This window comes from Psammomys obesus, unplaced genomic scaffold, assembly GCF_907164565.1.
Source record: "Psammomys obesus unplaced genomic scaffold, mPsaObe1.curated_primary_1811, whole genome shotgun sequence".
Taxonomy (NCBI): Eukaryota; Metazoa; Chordata; class Mammalia; order Rodentia; family Muridae; genus Psammomys; species Psammomys obesus.
Genome location: NW_026585894.1, coordinates 1045338 through 1061626, shown reverse-complemented (window position 1 = coordinate 1061626; position 16289 = coordinate 1045338). Strand labels below are relative to the sequence as shown.

Below are 16289 nucleotides of genomic sequence, written 5' to 3'. Positions count from 1 at the left end.
GTATTCATATCATGTATATGAATAACGGATCCTAAAATTTACAAACTAAACACCAATTTTCATTTTGTGGTAAAATCATGAAGTGAATCACTAAATAAAACATTTTCATTCAAAAATTTTCCTTAATTATTTATAAAATAATATGTCTTCACTACCTATACTTTTTCATTTGATGATATATTAGCACTAACTGAAATATATTTTAGTGGAAATTTGGTGAAAGTCAATGAATACTTTTTTGAAATTCTCTCTAAAGTCAATATTCTAAACTTGATTTTGTTGTAATTATAGATTCAGGTACAGTTGCAGGAGCTAATAAAATTCCTTTGTACCCTTCACCAAATTTCTTCATAGTTGAAGTTTAGTATAACAACCAGGGCACTGGCATTAGCATAATTAAGTATGTTTTATTTTAGTTTTTCCTGTTTTGCAAGAACACATTTCTGCGTTCTTTATATTGTTTTTAATGAGAAGAATTTCTATTGGGAATAAAATGAAACAAACTAGACTAGATATGCAGGCCCATTTTAGCAATTTAAAATCCTCTACTGAGTCACTTTTGAATGTGGTTGCAATAGGGGATGACTGCAATATGAATATAGTTTTTAATAGTACATTATTATGTGTAAGAGATTTTTATTACTCTCTTCCCAACAATATGTTGGTTATAGAGGGAGAGTCCAGTTTTTTCTTTCAAATAATTATAGTTGTTCAGAGCCCTGGGAATCTGCAATAGAAATGGATTTGTGAAAATAAGAATGCACCACAATGACTTGACACTACAGAAACACAACTGTCAAAAAAAGTTATATATATTAAATTACAAAAATTTCACTTCTAGATATTGTAAAAACAGAAAGCAACCCACATCAAGTATGTAACTCCCATTGCTAAAAACATTCACTCAACATATTGAGATGTTACCCTGAAAGCAGGGCAGATAGCATGCTGAAAAAAATACAAAATCTTGAGTGGGAATGAGACAGGCCCCTTGGTCCTCTGGAGAGGCTGTTTTAAGTAGCAAGAGGACACTATATGCTCACCACCACCTTCCATAAATGAAAGATAATCAATACAGCCTGCACATGCTCTTCAATTTTTTTTTCTGCCACAGTAAACTTGATTACTTATTCAACTATAAGTACCTATGAAATTGCATTAAATCTCAGACAATGATTTTATGCAATGAATTTATTTCTCAAGACTCTGAATGCTCAGAATGAGAAACACTCAACTAGAAGGGGAAAAAAAAGAAAGAGGACTACTTGATCTTTTATTACTGCAGCATGGAACAGTAATGTTTGAAGACAATGGGAAGGGAAAATATGCACGCCCCATAAAGTAAAGTTGCTTAGACTTAAAAATGCTGTGATGTCAGCCCTCTGTTAACATAGGCAAGTGCACATGCTGACACACTCATGTGAAACATGCATGTATGCACGTTTCTATAAGAACAAATTCAAAACTTGAGCCTTTTGAAAAGTCTTTTCAACCCTGAGATTACATCTTAACACCCTTCAGAATGGCTAAAATAAAAAACTCAAGTGACAACACATGCTGGAGAGGGTGTAAAAAAAAGTGGAACCCTCCTCCACTGCTTATGGGAATGTAAAGTTGTACAACAACTTTGGAAATCAATCTGGCACTTTCTTAGAAAATTAGAAATAGTGTTACTTCAAGATCCATCTATACTACTCCTGGGCATATATCCAAACAATGCTCAACCATACAACAAGGATATTTGATCAACTATGTTCCTAGCAGCTTTATTTACAATAGCCAGAATCTGGAAACAACCTAGATGTCCTTCCTTCTCCTGAGGAATGGATACAGAAATTGTGGTACATTTATACAATGGATTACTACTCAACAATTAAAAACAAGGAAATCATGAAATTTGCAGGCAAATCAATGGAACTAGAAAAGATCATCCAGAGTGAGGTAACCCAGAAGTAAAAAGACACACATGGTATATACTCACTTATAAGTGCATATTAGCCATATAATATAGCATAAATATACTAAGATCTATAGTCCCAAAGAAGCTAAACAAAAGGAGGACCATAGGGAAGATTACTAATATTCAGAAGGGCAAACGAGATGAACTTCAGAAGTGGGAGAAGACAAGGTACAGGACAGAAGTTTACCATAGAGGACCTCTGAAAAAATCTACCCAGCAGGGTATTGAAGCAGATTCTGAGACTCATAGCCACACTTTGGGCAGAGTGCAGAGAAGCATATGTAAAAGAAGGGGGGATTGAAATAACTGGAGTGGACAGGAGCTCCACAAGGAGACCAGCAGAGCCAAAAATCTGGATTCAGGGAGTACTGCAGAGACTGATGTTTCATCCAAGGCCCATGCAGGGAGAGGACTTAGACTTCCTGCTCAGATGTAGCCTATAGGGAACTCTGTCTCTATGGGAGTTCTCTACTAAGGGGATCAGGGGTTGTCTTTGACATGATCTCCCTTATCAGGTCTTTGATTTCTGCCTCCCAACCCTGTGAGGTGGCCTTACTAGGCCGCAGAGAAAGAAGATCCAGACAGTCCTGATGAAATTTGATAGGTTAGGGTCAGATAGTAGGGGAGGAGGACCTCCACTATCAGTGGACCAGCAGGAAATGCGTAAGGGGAAGAGGGAGGAAGTGTGGGACTGAGAGGGGGAGGCTATAGCAAGGATACAAAGTAAATAAATAGTAATAAATAATAATAATAACTAAAATAATTAAAAATGAGAGTTTTTACCCGATTGAGATCTCCCAAGCCAATGTCAGACCTAGTTCTTTATTATTACCTCATTTGTCACAAAGTGAACTCAGACTGACCTATTTATCCACCTTGCATATAAAATCAATAATATTTCTTACCTAGCAAGCTCATAGAAACAATATTTTGCCAACCAGCATTTATACATAGACAGAAACTCATGGAAATTCCACAGCATTATTCTAAAACATGAATCTACAATTAAACTGGCTTTTGCACAGTTCCGTTCTTGATGTCCCATTATGTTGTGTGGACCATCTTTTTGTGTATGATTTCAAGAAAGGACCATTCTGGCCTATACCTTTTAAAAAAGAACGGGAGGCTAAGTCATTTGGCAAGTCAGAACTTTGAAAGTTAATCCAGAACTTTGAAAGTTAATCCAGATTCCACACAAGTATTTCTTTTTTTTTTTTTTTTTCTTCAAAGGTATGCAATGAGGCTGAAGAACTTTGCAAGCCCCTTGGCTTCTGATGGGGACAAAAAGCTAGCAGTATTATGGTGAGTTACAAGGAGACCATGAGGAAACTGCGACCATGAGGAAACTGCCGAAATACTGCAGTAGGATGTGAACACTCCATATTAACTTAAGCAGCTTAACCTAGATCATTATTCTGGCTTTCTAGTGAACTGTTAAAAGATAACAAATGGATTTCTTTTGTCACAGACTAAAAATCTACTACCCCCTGCAATTTATACCGTTATCAAAATGGGATTTTAATAATTCTGCCTTTATTTGTTAGAAGTGTCTTTATTTACACATGTTTCTCAATCTGCAATTAGATGAGTGACTACAAAATAAGAATTTGTGTATTTAACAGTGTATGGTCTTCATGAGGCACTACTGCTAACTTAATCCTTTTATCCTCACCCAGCTACCGATGCTTGTCACTTCTCTATTTGAGGATGTTTAAACTGAAGAAGGACCATGCTATGAAATACTCCAGATCACTGATGGAGTATTTTAAGGTAATCCTTATTTTGTATGATTTATACATAGACGATGATCAAAACCCTAATGAAACATGCCAGGCATGTTAGTAAATGTCAGATTACAAAGAGAAGATAGATACTGCCACAGGCATAACCTCTTTTACTTCAGCTGGACACAGCCTCTGACTCCCAAGAGAGAAGTTAAAGTAGTGTAAATGGCCTGTGACAGCCTCTTTATTGCAATCAGGGAAGTATAGTCTGCCTGCCAACAAGATGATAGTAAGTTGTGTCTTTGGGTATGGCCAGTCTCTCATTTGAAAAGGCCAGCCAAAAAATACTTCAGCTGTAATAGAAGTCATCATTGCCACATTGACACTAGGTAGACATCTCTTTCTGTTCCTCAAAGTCTTTTGCTCATGGGAAATCTTGGTGTGTGTGTGGTTTCAGTTTAAGGCATTTGATTGCACTGATTACCAAAAAAAAAAAAAAAAAAAAACAAGTGGACAAAGTCATCCTCTAGAGAGCTGAGGTTGTTGTTTCTATTTGTTTTTGTTTTGTTTTGTTTTAATTTGCAAATGAACAAGTGAGGTAACCACAAAATATGATGACAATATTTGGGAATGAATCAGCATAAAAATTCAAGCAACAGTCTAGTGTTAGGCTTGGCTACTCTATGCTCTAATATGGCTTCTGTCTAGTAACACTGGCCTTAACTTAAACGGAGGTGCTTCACTGTTACTTTCTTTTGGCCTGACCTTAGTGGAAAATGACTTTTTGTCAAGTACATGAGACCACTTAGCCATATTGCATGTAGCAGTTGTCTGAAGAAAATCGAATCATGACCCTCTGACCCTTAACAAGTATTCTGTGAGTACTAGTGTATGCCTGCATGATGACACTGTGACTCATCTGGGAACATGAGCAAGATGCCCATTTACTATGTAATATAGAAAAGATGTCATAAAGCTAGTGCTCACGTGGGCATACAGTGGTTCCTCAGTCCTTTCATGTCTACCTTCTCACAGTGGACTGTAGAAAGGTAGATGCTGAATTTCACTGAACTTCTAAAATCCCTAGAGAGCCTAAAAAGCCAGAGTGTTGAATCCCATTCCTCCAACAAGTATCCTTAGTTAGGGCCTGAGAATGTGCATTTCTAACAAGTTTTCAACTAATTCTCATGCTGCTGGCCTTGTCAACTCTCTGATAGCCACTGTTGTAATATCTGTTTTCTAAATGTGTCTTGTCAGGGAATTGAAAAACATCAAACAGATACTGTGTAACCCATCTGCCTGCAAGTGTGTTGTACTCATTTAAGGTGAAACTAAATCAAGTCTTCAGAATGCACATTATGTCATTGACACAGCATTGAATTCTTCCTAACTCTAGAAAACGCTGACTGTCCTTTTGCAAATGGGGCTGGACTGAAGGCCAGAGGGTAGAGAAGACTACCTAACCTGACTCAGACTGGGGTCACACTGAGCTTGTCTTGTCCTGTCATGGTATGCTGAATATCAGCTTTTTCTTTCATGCACAAGGCTGTGGCCTGAAAAAAAAAAAGCAAACAAACAAACAAAAAACAGGAAGCCAGTACTTTAAAGAGTTCCAACTTCTTTTGCAATGCAGCCCTGAACTAGTTGCATTGCTAAACAGAGAAAAAAGCCAGCCATGAAAATTTGCATGTAAAGACCAAAAATCACAATGATTCCTGAGAACAAACAAGCAAACAAAAAATGTTTTGCATGGATCCTTCATCTTCCTGGGACATCAGACTTTATAGCTAAACCTGTATCCCATGGGAAAAGTTTGCAACTAAAGTTAAAGGTGAAAAACTTACTTGTTCTTTGAAGGGCTTGTTTTGCAGAATAAATTTCAGATGAGCATAATTAAACCACTTCTTGGAGAACTGAGTCTGATTTCACTGGGCCCTTTAGTATATAAGATCTTTCATCAAGTGACTTTCATGGTCCTGATTGGAGCCCACTAATTATCCTAACCAGCTATTTTCATCGAGTGTGCGTCGTGGTGTGCTGATGTGCACATACATCCAAGTTCTGCATCCCAAAATGCTGCAATCAATATTAATGAACTCTAAATCACATTTACATCTGTCTCTGAATTAATAAACATAGAATACATGTCCTTATTTCCCTCTTTCTTGCTCTCTTTCAGCAAAATGCTTCAAAAGTTGCTCAGATACCATCTCCTTGGGTAGGCAATGCAAAGTAAGTATTCTGCCAAAAAAATGCTTTTTCATTAAAATGAATGATTGGATACATCCCCCATATATTTTTCATTGATTGCTCAAGACTAAAGGACAATTTCAATACTGTAGTCTTATTTGTACACATAGAATTCTGGCCAGGTTTCAGCTGATGGAGATACAAAAAAGTTTCAAATAATGTTGTTCCACAAAGGTCTATAAGCTAAGTGATGGCCATAAAAGTCTGCTAATGAGATGGCAAGCAACATACCATTCCTGGAAGGTGGGATAAAGTTAAATCCACTGTAATTATTTGTCAGTTATTCACTTGGTAATGAAAAATCAATAAAATATTCAATGGTATATGGTAAGTTATGTTTAATAAAACTAAAGGCATAATAGAGCTGAATATGTGAAGATACTTAGCCAATTATCTGGACCTTCATGGAGATTCTTATATAAATATTAAAACACCTTGACCTAAATATAAAAGTATGTACTCTGATGCTGATGTAAAGCATCATGGAAGTACCCAGACTTATAGCCTTATTTAGAGCCCTAACTGGTTAGGTTCCCTCTCCCTTGACTTCCCAACATTACAGTGAGATTCTGAAGGAGACTTGCTGTAGACATCAGACTGCACATATCTCACTGATTAAGCTAGCTGTACTGCTCTCCTTTCAGATTTGCCCTTGTTTCTTTCAAATGAAAGGGGCAGTCTCATGCCAACTGGAGCCCACAGAGGAGATGATCCTTACAAAGGGCAGTTATGAATCCCCCTGTCTCCATCCTGTGTCTTTGCTAACTTTCCTAAACAGTCATGTCACCTCTGGTTTCAAAAGTATTCCATCCCTTCCTAGCCCATTTCCTATTAATATAGTTTCCCTATATTAAAAAAATAAAAGTAGATGTCAGTGAATACATTCAAAATAAACATGTTATAACTGCTTTATCCAGTTTTTATCTTATCAAAAATGTTGCATCTCTGATCAAAATATCTTCCTCATGAGTAAAAGAGCCTTTATTATCATTCTACAAAGTGTACTCCAAAAGCAATGGGCCAGTGAACTCTACTTTGAGATCATAAAACCATTCAGAACAAGGAAACAGATCCATTAATCACTACAAATTAGCTCAACTACTGAGCTGAAAGGAAGCACCACTTCAGCGTACACTGAAGAACAAAAAGTTAAGACTTTCTCTTTCTCTCTCTGGAACTTCAGAAAATAAAAAACAACCATCAAGAGACCCAGAGAAAGCTACTTTTTCTGAGCACAGAATAAAGTAAGGGCAAGATCAGGTAAACAACTAGCATTGAATCACTATATATAATTATTTATTTATATAATTTTGAAATGGAAAAACTCAAAATTCATTCTAAGCTTGTGAGATCACATGAAAAGACTTCTCAGGAAGCTTCATTCTAACAAAAATGCACTTCCTTTGGTTGACAGTCATGCTTTTTAATGAGGAAACCCCAACTAATTACACAGGGAGGGATGGCATCACATTTATGGAGCAATGACTTCAGATCCATTTGCTCTACAAGAGCCCTGTATGACAGATGGCATCATTGAGATGAATTCCACATGTTCTCTGTACCACAGAAGGAGGGAAGTGGAAGGAAGTGACAAGTATAAAGAAAAGTTTTGTGGAAGACCAATAATTTAGGTGTTTGGGCTTGGCCAGACAAGGATTCTTATCTCAAGCCTATATTAGATTATCTAACTTCCCAGTTAGTAAGCACAGTGTGCTCCCTCCATGAGACAGTAATTCCGACTTATGAGCCTCCTCACCTGGCCAGTGATTGAGAAGTAAACAGCCCAGAGGTGGTGCTGGCCACATTATTCTTGGATGAGACAGGAAAATATGTGGAAAGGTGAGTAGACAGCTGAGAATAGATTTGTGGGAACTATGTTCCATCAATATTGTGAAAAATGCCCAGAAAATTAGTTGAAGAAAAAAGAAGAAAAATATTTGGTATAGGGAAAAGACAAGCAAGTATATTTTCTATGAAGGGCTCGATAGTACCTATTTGGGGCTTTGCAGATTCAGAAAAATGAACATGTTAATTATGTGGAAGAAATGAGGACAGGAAACAAAATTCCACAATGAATTACCTGATAAAACTTTAAAAATAATATAAGACTTGTATAAGTTTTGAACTACAACTCTATCAATATGATTTTAGCATATTCATATATATTAATTAATTTTTCAAAATTAGTGTTTCCTTTCATCAAATCATTTACAACTGCTGTCTTTTCCAACTACCACAAATTCACAGGCCACATAGAAATAGTTTGGCCAGATTTACAAATCAATGACAGAGATTTGGAACTCATTATGTAGAGTGGTTAAAAGAGCTGGACAACCAGCTCAAATGATATGGAGTGATAACAACAAGAAAGAAGACAAGGATAACACCTGGAATTTGAAATAAGGAACTTGTTTGAAGGCTCCTTAAGTGTTGCTTCAGTAGACATGTAAATGGTGGGTACTATATTGAAGGAGTTAAAAGTTTTCTACTTGCTTGAGACATTGGCCAGTTCAAGTAACACAAGGACTCTGGAGGTCACTGGAAAGACCATCAAATAAAATGCCCTCATCCCACAAGCTTGTGAAAGGCAATAGTGGTATTACCAAATATATAGTACGTTGAATCTCAGGAGAACACTAGAAATAAACTAATAAGAATACAAAGATGATAATAGAAGTGAGCATATGTCAGGTGAAATCTTTAGGCAAGTACAGATAGGGCTTTGGAAGAAAGCAGGTCTGTCCTCAACTCCTGATGATTTGGATAATTTGCAACAGGGCCCTCAAAAAGAAGCTAGCTTCTATGAAATCTTGATTCCAATCTACCAAAGTTGGCAGGAGGCTAGTGATAATAATGATGAATCCCTAAGATCAGTGCTCAGTGAACGGTAGCTGGTCAAAAGACAAAACAAAACAAAACAATCCAGAGGCTATTGCTGCTGTCAAAGTCATCATTCACATAGTTACTTCTTAAAGTTGGAAAGCATAACCAGTCTTGCTCCCCATAATCTTTTTTCTTTTTTAATTTGATTTAAATATTTATTTATTACAATTTATTCACTTTATAGCCCCTCTGCAGCCCCCTCCCTCATCACCTTCCAGTCCTATCCACCCTCCTTCTTCTCGCCCTATGCCCTCTCCCTTCTCCCCTTCTATATAACTTCAGCTTATCAAGCCTCATCAAAGCTGGCTGCATCATCTTCCTCTGTGGCCTGGTAAGGCTGCACCCCTCGGATATAGATAATCAAAGAGCCAGCTACTTAGTTCATGTCAGAGACAGCCCCTGTAACCTTTGCTAGGGAACCCACTTGGAAACTGAACAGCCAATGGGCTTCCTTTGAACATGGGGTCTAGATCCTCTCCATGCATGGTCCTCAGTTGGAATATCAGTCTCTGCAGGCCCTCCGTGCCCAGGTATTTTCGTTCTATTGTTCTCCTTGTGGAGCTCCTGTCCCCTCCAGGTCTTTCTAGCTCCCTCTTCTTCCATAAGGATTCCGGCACTCTGCCCAAAGTTTGGCTATGAGTCTCAGTATCTCCTTCGATACCCTGATAGGTAGAGTCTTTCAGAGGTCCTCTATGGAAGGCTCTTTTCCTGTTCCTTTGTCTTCTCCCACTTCTGATATCTATCCTGTTGGCCTTTCTGAATGAGGATTAAGCGTCTTCCCTAGGGTCTTCTTTGTTGTTGAGCTTCTTTAGGACTAAAGATTTTAGTATGTTTATCCTATATTATACGGCTAACATCCACTTATAAGTGAGACTATATCATATGTGTCTTTCTGCTTCTGGCTCCCCATAATCTTACAGCTCTTATTCTGGATTTCCCTTTCACACTTGATGAGTTTTCTCACTGAGTAAACAGTGTTTATGCATGTAGTGCATGTATATTTAAATGTGTTTATATATGTACACACATGTGGGGAGGCCAGAGATCAATATCAGTTATCTTCCTGTAATCACTTGAAATTTTATTTTTGAAAGACAGAATCTCTCCCTGAATCTAGAGCTCACTGATTGGGTATACTGGCTAGCAAATGAGTCCCTGAAATCTACTTATTATCACTTTCTAGCACTGAAATTACAGGTGCTAGCCATTATGCCTGGTTTTTATGTGTTGGGAACTGTACTAAGCTCCTTATGCTTATAGAGCAAACATTTTATCCACTGAGCATCTCCCTAGCTCCATTATGTGTTCTTTTAAATGAGCATCTATTCATTGTTTCATTCACCTCAACACATGCCTATAATACTTCAAACACTTTGCCAGTGCCTTTATCAGCAAATACCAATTATCGTATTGCAGATTTTTATCATTCTATATTGCGGAGCATTTTATAGTGTATACTAAATAAAGAAATTGAATTGGTATTCTTTGAACACATTATATTCCAGGTAATGTTTTGATATACCACAAGACAAAGTTCATGATGTAAGAGAAAGATAATTAAAAATTTATATTTCAGTTTCTACATGTAGCATTCCAGTTTGACCATCAACATTTATAATTTGTTTGTATATTTGCTTTTATTTTTTATTTTTTTAAATACAATTTTTATTATTACAGTTTACTCACTTTGTATCCCAGTTGTAGCCTCATCCTACTCCCCTCCCAATCCCGCCCTCCTTCACTCCCTCATCTCCTCCCACTCCCCTTTCCTAGTTCACTGATAGTGGAGGTCCTCCTTCCCTTCCATCTGACTCTAGCTTATCAGGTCTCATCAGGACTGGCTTTCATAGTCTTCCTCCTCTGTGGCCTGGTCAGGCTGCTCCCCTGTCAGGGAGAGGTGATCAAAGAGTCAGCCATGGAGTTCATGTCAATGATAGCCCCTGTTACCCTGAATAGGCAACCCATTTGGAGACTGAGCTGCCATGGGCTACCTCTGTGCAGGGTTTCTATGTTATCTCCATGAATGGTCCTTAGTTGAAGTATCAGTCTCACTAAGCCCAGACCTTTTGGTTCTGTTGTTCCCCTTGTGGAGATCCTGACCCTTCCAGGGCTTTCTACCTCTCCCTTCTTTCATAAGATTCCCTGCACTCTGCCCAAGTTTGGCTATGATTCACAGCATCTGCTTTAATACCCTATTGGGTAGAGCATTGCAGAGGCCCTCTGTTGTAGGCCCCTGTCTTGTTCCTTATTTTCACCTTCTTCAGATATGTATCCCATTTGCCTTTCTGAATGAAGATTGAGCATCTTACCCAGGGTCCTCCTATTTGCTTAGCTTTTTTTAGCTGTACAGATTTTAGTGTGATTATATTATATGTTTAATATCCACATATAGTGAGTATATATGTGTCTAGCTGCTTCTAAGATAGCTCACTCAAGATGATCCTTTCTAGTTCCCACCATTTGCCTGCAAAATTCATGATTTCCTTGTTTTTAATTGCTTAGTAGTATTCCATTATGTAAATGTATCACAATTTCTGTATCCATTCCTCAACTGAGGGATAGGGGCATCTGGGTTGTTTCCAGATTCTGGCTATTACAAATAAAGCTGCTAAGAACATGGTTGAACAAATGTCCTTGTTGTATACTTGGCCATCTTTTAGATATATGCCTAGGAGTGGCATAGCTGGATCTTGAGGTAGCACTATTCCCAACTGTCTGAGAAAGGGCCAAATTGATTTCTAAAGTGGTTGTACAAGTTTACATTCCCACCATCAATGGAGGAAGGTTACCCTTTCTTCACATCCTCTCTTGTATGTGTTCTCACTTGAGTTTTTTATCTTAGCCATTCTGATGGGTGTAAGGTGAAATCTCAAGTTCGTTTTGATTTGCATTTCCCTGATGACTAAGGATGTTGGGCATTTCTTTAAGTGTTTCTCTGCCATTCGATATTCCTCTATTGAGGATTCTCTGTTTAACTCTGTTCCCCATTTTTTAATTGGATTACTTGATTTTTTGCTGTTTAACTTCTTGAGTTCTTTATATATTCTGGATATCAGCCCTCTTTCAGATATAGGGTTGGTGAAGATCCTTTCCCAATCCTTAGGCTGTCATTTTGAATATTCCTGTCTCAAGGCCCAGAAAATATTTTCATCACCATTTGTTAAAGATGCTCTTTTCTTCTGTGTGTATGTTTGGATTCTTTATCAAAATTCAAAGTATGTATATAGATTATATCTGGGTCTACAATTCTGACACTGAACAACATGTCTGTTGTTATGCCAATACCATGTTGTTTTCATCACTATATCTCTGTAGTATAACCTGAGTAGTGATACCTCCATCAGCTCCTTTATTGTTGAGGATTGTTTGGGTTATCTTGGTATAGTGGTGGTGGTGGTGGTGGTGGTGGTGGTGGTGGTGGTGGTAGTGGTGTGTTTCTATATAAAATTTGAGGTTATTTTTCAATTTCTATCAACAGTTGAGGTGGAATTTTCATGGAGTTTACACTGTTCTGTTAATTGCTTCTGGGAACATGGCCATTTTCACAATCCTACCAGTCCATGAGCATAGGAGATCTTTCTATCTTCTCATTTCTTCTTCAATTTCATCCCTCAGTGACTTGAAAGTTTTTATTACATAAGTCAAGATTGTGGGTAATCAATGGAAGAAACTAGAACAAGAAAAAAATGTTAAAAATTGACTGAAGCAAGAGAAGAAACAGTGGTACAATCACCAATAAGCCATGTCATATCTGAAAATGAGAATTCCAAGCTAGGAGAAATGGAAAGAAGTATGTGCCCCATGAGGTCAAGGGAGAACAAAGGAACAATCTTATATACAAATATACAAATATATTTAACATGCCAGGTGTGTGGTACATGCCTTTAATCCCTGCACTTGGGAGACAGAGGCAGGTGGATTTCAGCCTGTCTACAGAGTGAGTTCCAGGACAACCAAGGCTACACACAGATAAACCCTGTCTTGGAAAACACACACACACACAGAGACAGAAACACACACACATAAGGTTAATCAGAATTTTATGTTTTTAAATATGTACTTCTTATGTTTGCTGGCAACCTTAGAATTCTTCTCCTTAAAAAATAAAAAGTAGTAAGTTCTAATAAAATCATACTTGTCTTACTGTGTGTAGAACACTACAACTTATTCCTCCTGTGTAAATAACTTGATTTTTGACCAGTTTTCCAATTATCCTGTCTTCTCCATCCTAGCATGTGTTAACCATGATTTTAGCTTCTATGAACTCAATCTATTTTAGCTTCCATGTGTGAAGGAAAACAGAGTTCAAGAAATATGAAGCACAGCAACATGTTTCCTTTTTTTCATTTTGACTTGCAGATATTATAGAAAACATTAAATCCTTATTTAATGTTTCAGTGTAGGAAAGTAAGGCTCATCAAGAAGGGTCATGCTTGGTGGTTCATAGCAATTTTGTGGTAAGATAAAGTTAGAATCCTAGCATCTTACGATTCTAGCATGTACAGTTCTTTTTTCAGTATGTGTCTCCTGACATCTTTGACATTTTATCCAGAGATTACAAATGAGAATGTATGTATTTCTGATATAAACTAACATTTAAGAGTTAATTACAATAACTGAAGAGAACGATTATAAAAGAGCACAGGTGACCTTTAACGACAAAAGAATTTATTTTTCATTACTATCTCTCTTTGCTACTTGTAACTTAGACTTAAGAATCCCCATATCCCATCCCTGCCTTGAAATTAAATACTGATATGCAGGAAAACACCTCAGAAATAAAAAAAAATAGAGTAGGAAAACATATATTCTTACACTACACAAATACCTACCAGATTTAAAGAGCTACCTTCCTACCAGCTGGGCAAGATACTACACACATGTAATCTCAGCACTTGGGAGACAGACAGGTAGGTCTGTGTGAGATCAAGACAAGCCTGGTGTACAAAGTGAGCCCAGGACAGCCAAGGCTAGACAGAGAAACCTTGTCTTGAAAAACCAAAAACCAAAAGCCCCCCCCACACACACACACAAAAATCTACCTTCCTACTAAAACCAGAACACACCATAAGATAGACTCCATTGACAAAAATCCTGAGTTTAACTGGGCATGGTGGTGCATGCCTTTAATCCCAGTACTCAGGGAGGCAGAGATAAGCAGATTTCCATGAGTTACAGACCAGCATGTTCCACAAAATGAGTCCAGGACAGCCAAAGCTACACAGAGAAGTCCTGTCTTGTAAAACAAAACAAAGAACAGAAAGAAAGAAAGAAAGAAAGAAAGAAAGAAAGAAAGAAAGAAAGAAAGAAAGAAAGAAAGAAAGAAAGAAAAAAGAACAGAAATATCTGAGTTTTCTCATGACTGTGGGCACAGTCTATATATATTTGTAGAAGGGAATTACATCCTCAGTATTCACAGAGCTTGGCAGTAGCACTTCAGCATCTTGGCATTTGTGATCTATTTCTCAAATCAAATGTGTGTTAAGACTCTAAGTAATGCAATCATCTTGAAGATCCAAAGTGTCAATAATAGAAGTTGATAAGGGTTTGAAGCATGATATAGGGCCCTTAGTTGATGCTCTGTAATGGAGAAGAGTTTCCTTCAAACATAAAGACTCTTAAACATAGTTCTATCTCACATAAACTGTTGTTTACGTGTTTGCTTCGATGCCTACACTATTTTCAAATGCCTATCCTCAACAACCTTCACCTCTCAGCCCCTCAAGTATATGCAGCTATACAAATGTGTCCACATATAGGGAAGGCTATTTCATTTACTCCCTTAGTCCTATACAAAGTAAATACATTTGTTCAGGAAATTGCCCAAAGTGTGGCTGAGGATAGGCTTCCCATGAGGACAGCGTAGATCTTACTGCCATGCACAGGATACTTATCATACATGCAGGCCTATCTCTGTGCAAATCTTCATCAGACTATCCTAAGCTCAGGCCCTGAAAAAAAATTTACCTCCATGCTATTAGGAGCCAACTGGTAAATCATTGTTACTGATTTTAAAGAACTCAATGAAAATTTATCCAGTCACTAGAACTGTCAAATGTAAGAACTTAGAAGACTAGTCCTTATAATCCACCAGGAAGGTAAAGAGTCACCAATTAACAGCCCATCTCTGCTACATATCTTACAAAATCCTGAAGAGACATTCAAAGTCATACTTTTCTTTCTGGCTTCTCCAGTGCTGTACCTTAAAGGGCTTTTACAAACTGCACTTGGCTTATTGTGGCAACTGTATTAGTAATGAACTGTCACTGTGGTTTCCACAAAACACTTTGAAGACAGAGCAATATTGTACATCATATGTTTTAACTGCCAGTTACCATTCTTCAACAGCAGAGAAAACATCACATCTCTGAGCCATTTGTTTCTCTGATACATTATAACATGTCATATATATTCAAAGTAAGAGTTACATTTCTAAGTTGCATTCATGCCAAAGAAAGATTCACCCAAAGCTCTCTTTTTCTTTACCTATCTCCTCTTCCTCTCCCTATTTTTGGTTTTAAAATAAAAACAGCAAAGTACACAAGGGCTCTCCAGTTGTTAGAGGCATTGAGAACTTCAGTGATTCATGTTAGAAAATGACCAAAGATGAATTATCCTAAGAGCAGCAGTATAGCCCTGGATAGGTTAGTCAGATGATACAGACATTCAGTGGCAATGTATTTTTCCTACACTAGAGCTTCTGAATAAAGCTATGATGTTGACAAAAACTAATGATTTAGAAGGGCCAGTGAGATGTGGGCACTCAATTGAAGCTTCATGTGTCTTTATCACACCAAATTTGCTCTGGCTAGTGGTATTCTGAAGAAATTGCGTTGTAACAAGGGACCCCCCATACAGTATGCATCCAGACTACTGCTGTTACTCTCCCCTTCCTACTTAACTTGGACTGTCTCTTTCTGTTCTCCAGGAATACTCCATCCCCAGTGTCTCTCAACAATGTCTCTCCCATCAATGCAATGGGGAATTGTAACAACGGCCCTGTCACCATTCCCCAGCGCATCCACCACATGGCTGCTAGCCATGTCAATATTACCAGTAATGTGCTTCGGGGCTATGAACACTGGGATATGGCTGACAAACTAACAAGAGACAATAAAGGTATGATTATCTGTTCTACTCTTTAAGGATGAAGATTCAGTTGGTCACTTGTATTTTGAAGGACTAGGTCCCTTGTGTCTGTTGGCCTTCAGTTCTTCTGATTTCTATGTCTTAGGTGAGAGGAAGTTATCTTAGGACTGACCCAGTAACCTACTTTTACTATTGAAGTGATTCAAGGCCTAATATTTATTATCCTTTAATGCTTAACCTACTCTAATCCATAATGTATCAATACATATTTTCAGAATTCCACCCAGCCACGAGGATCATATAGAGAAATAGTTGCAAGGGCAAAAAGTGATTAAAAATTAATTAACATCCTGTTGGCTACTGTTCATTTTCTGAGATGTGAG

The 16289-nt window shown here is 37.7% G+C and overlaps 1 protein-coding gene across 1 annotated transcript in view; it reads left to right on the top strand.

The window, feature by feature from the left end:
* The window catches only part of Aff2 (ALF transcription elongation factor 2), a 63430-nt gene that overhangs the window by 42738 nt on the left and 4403 nt on the right, over nt 1-16289 (top strand). The window contains exons 9-12 of the mRNA XM_055599540.1: nt 3191-3262; nt 3637-3730; nt 5864-5916; nt 15746-15936. Coding sequence (XP_055455515.1) covers nt 3191-3262; nt 3637-3730; nt 5864-5916; nt 15746-15936 — 410 coding nt within the window. The remainder of the gene's footprint in view (nt 1-3190; nt 3263-3636; nt 3731-5863; nt 5917-15745; nt 15937-16289) is intronic.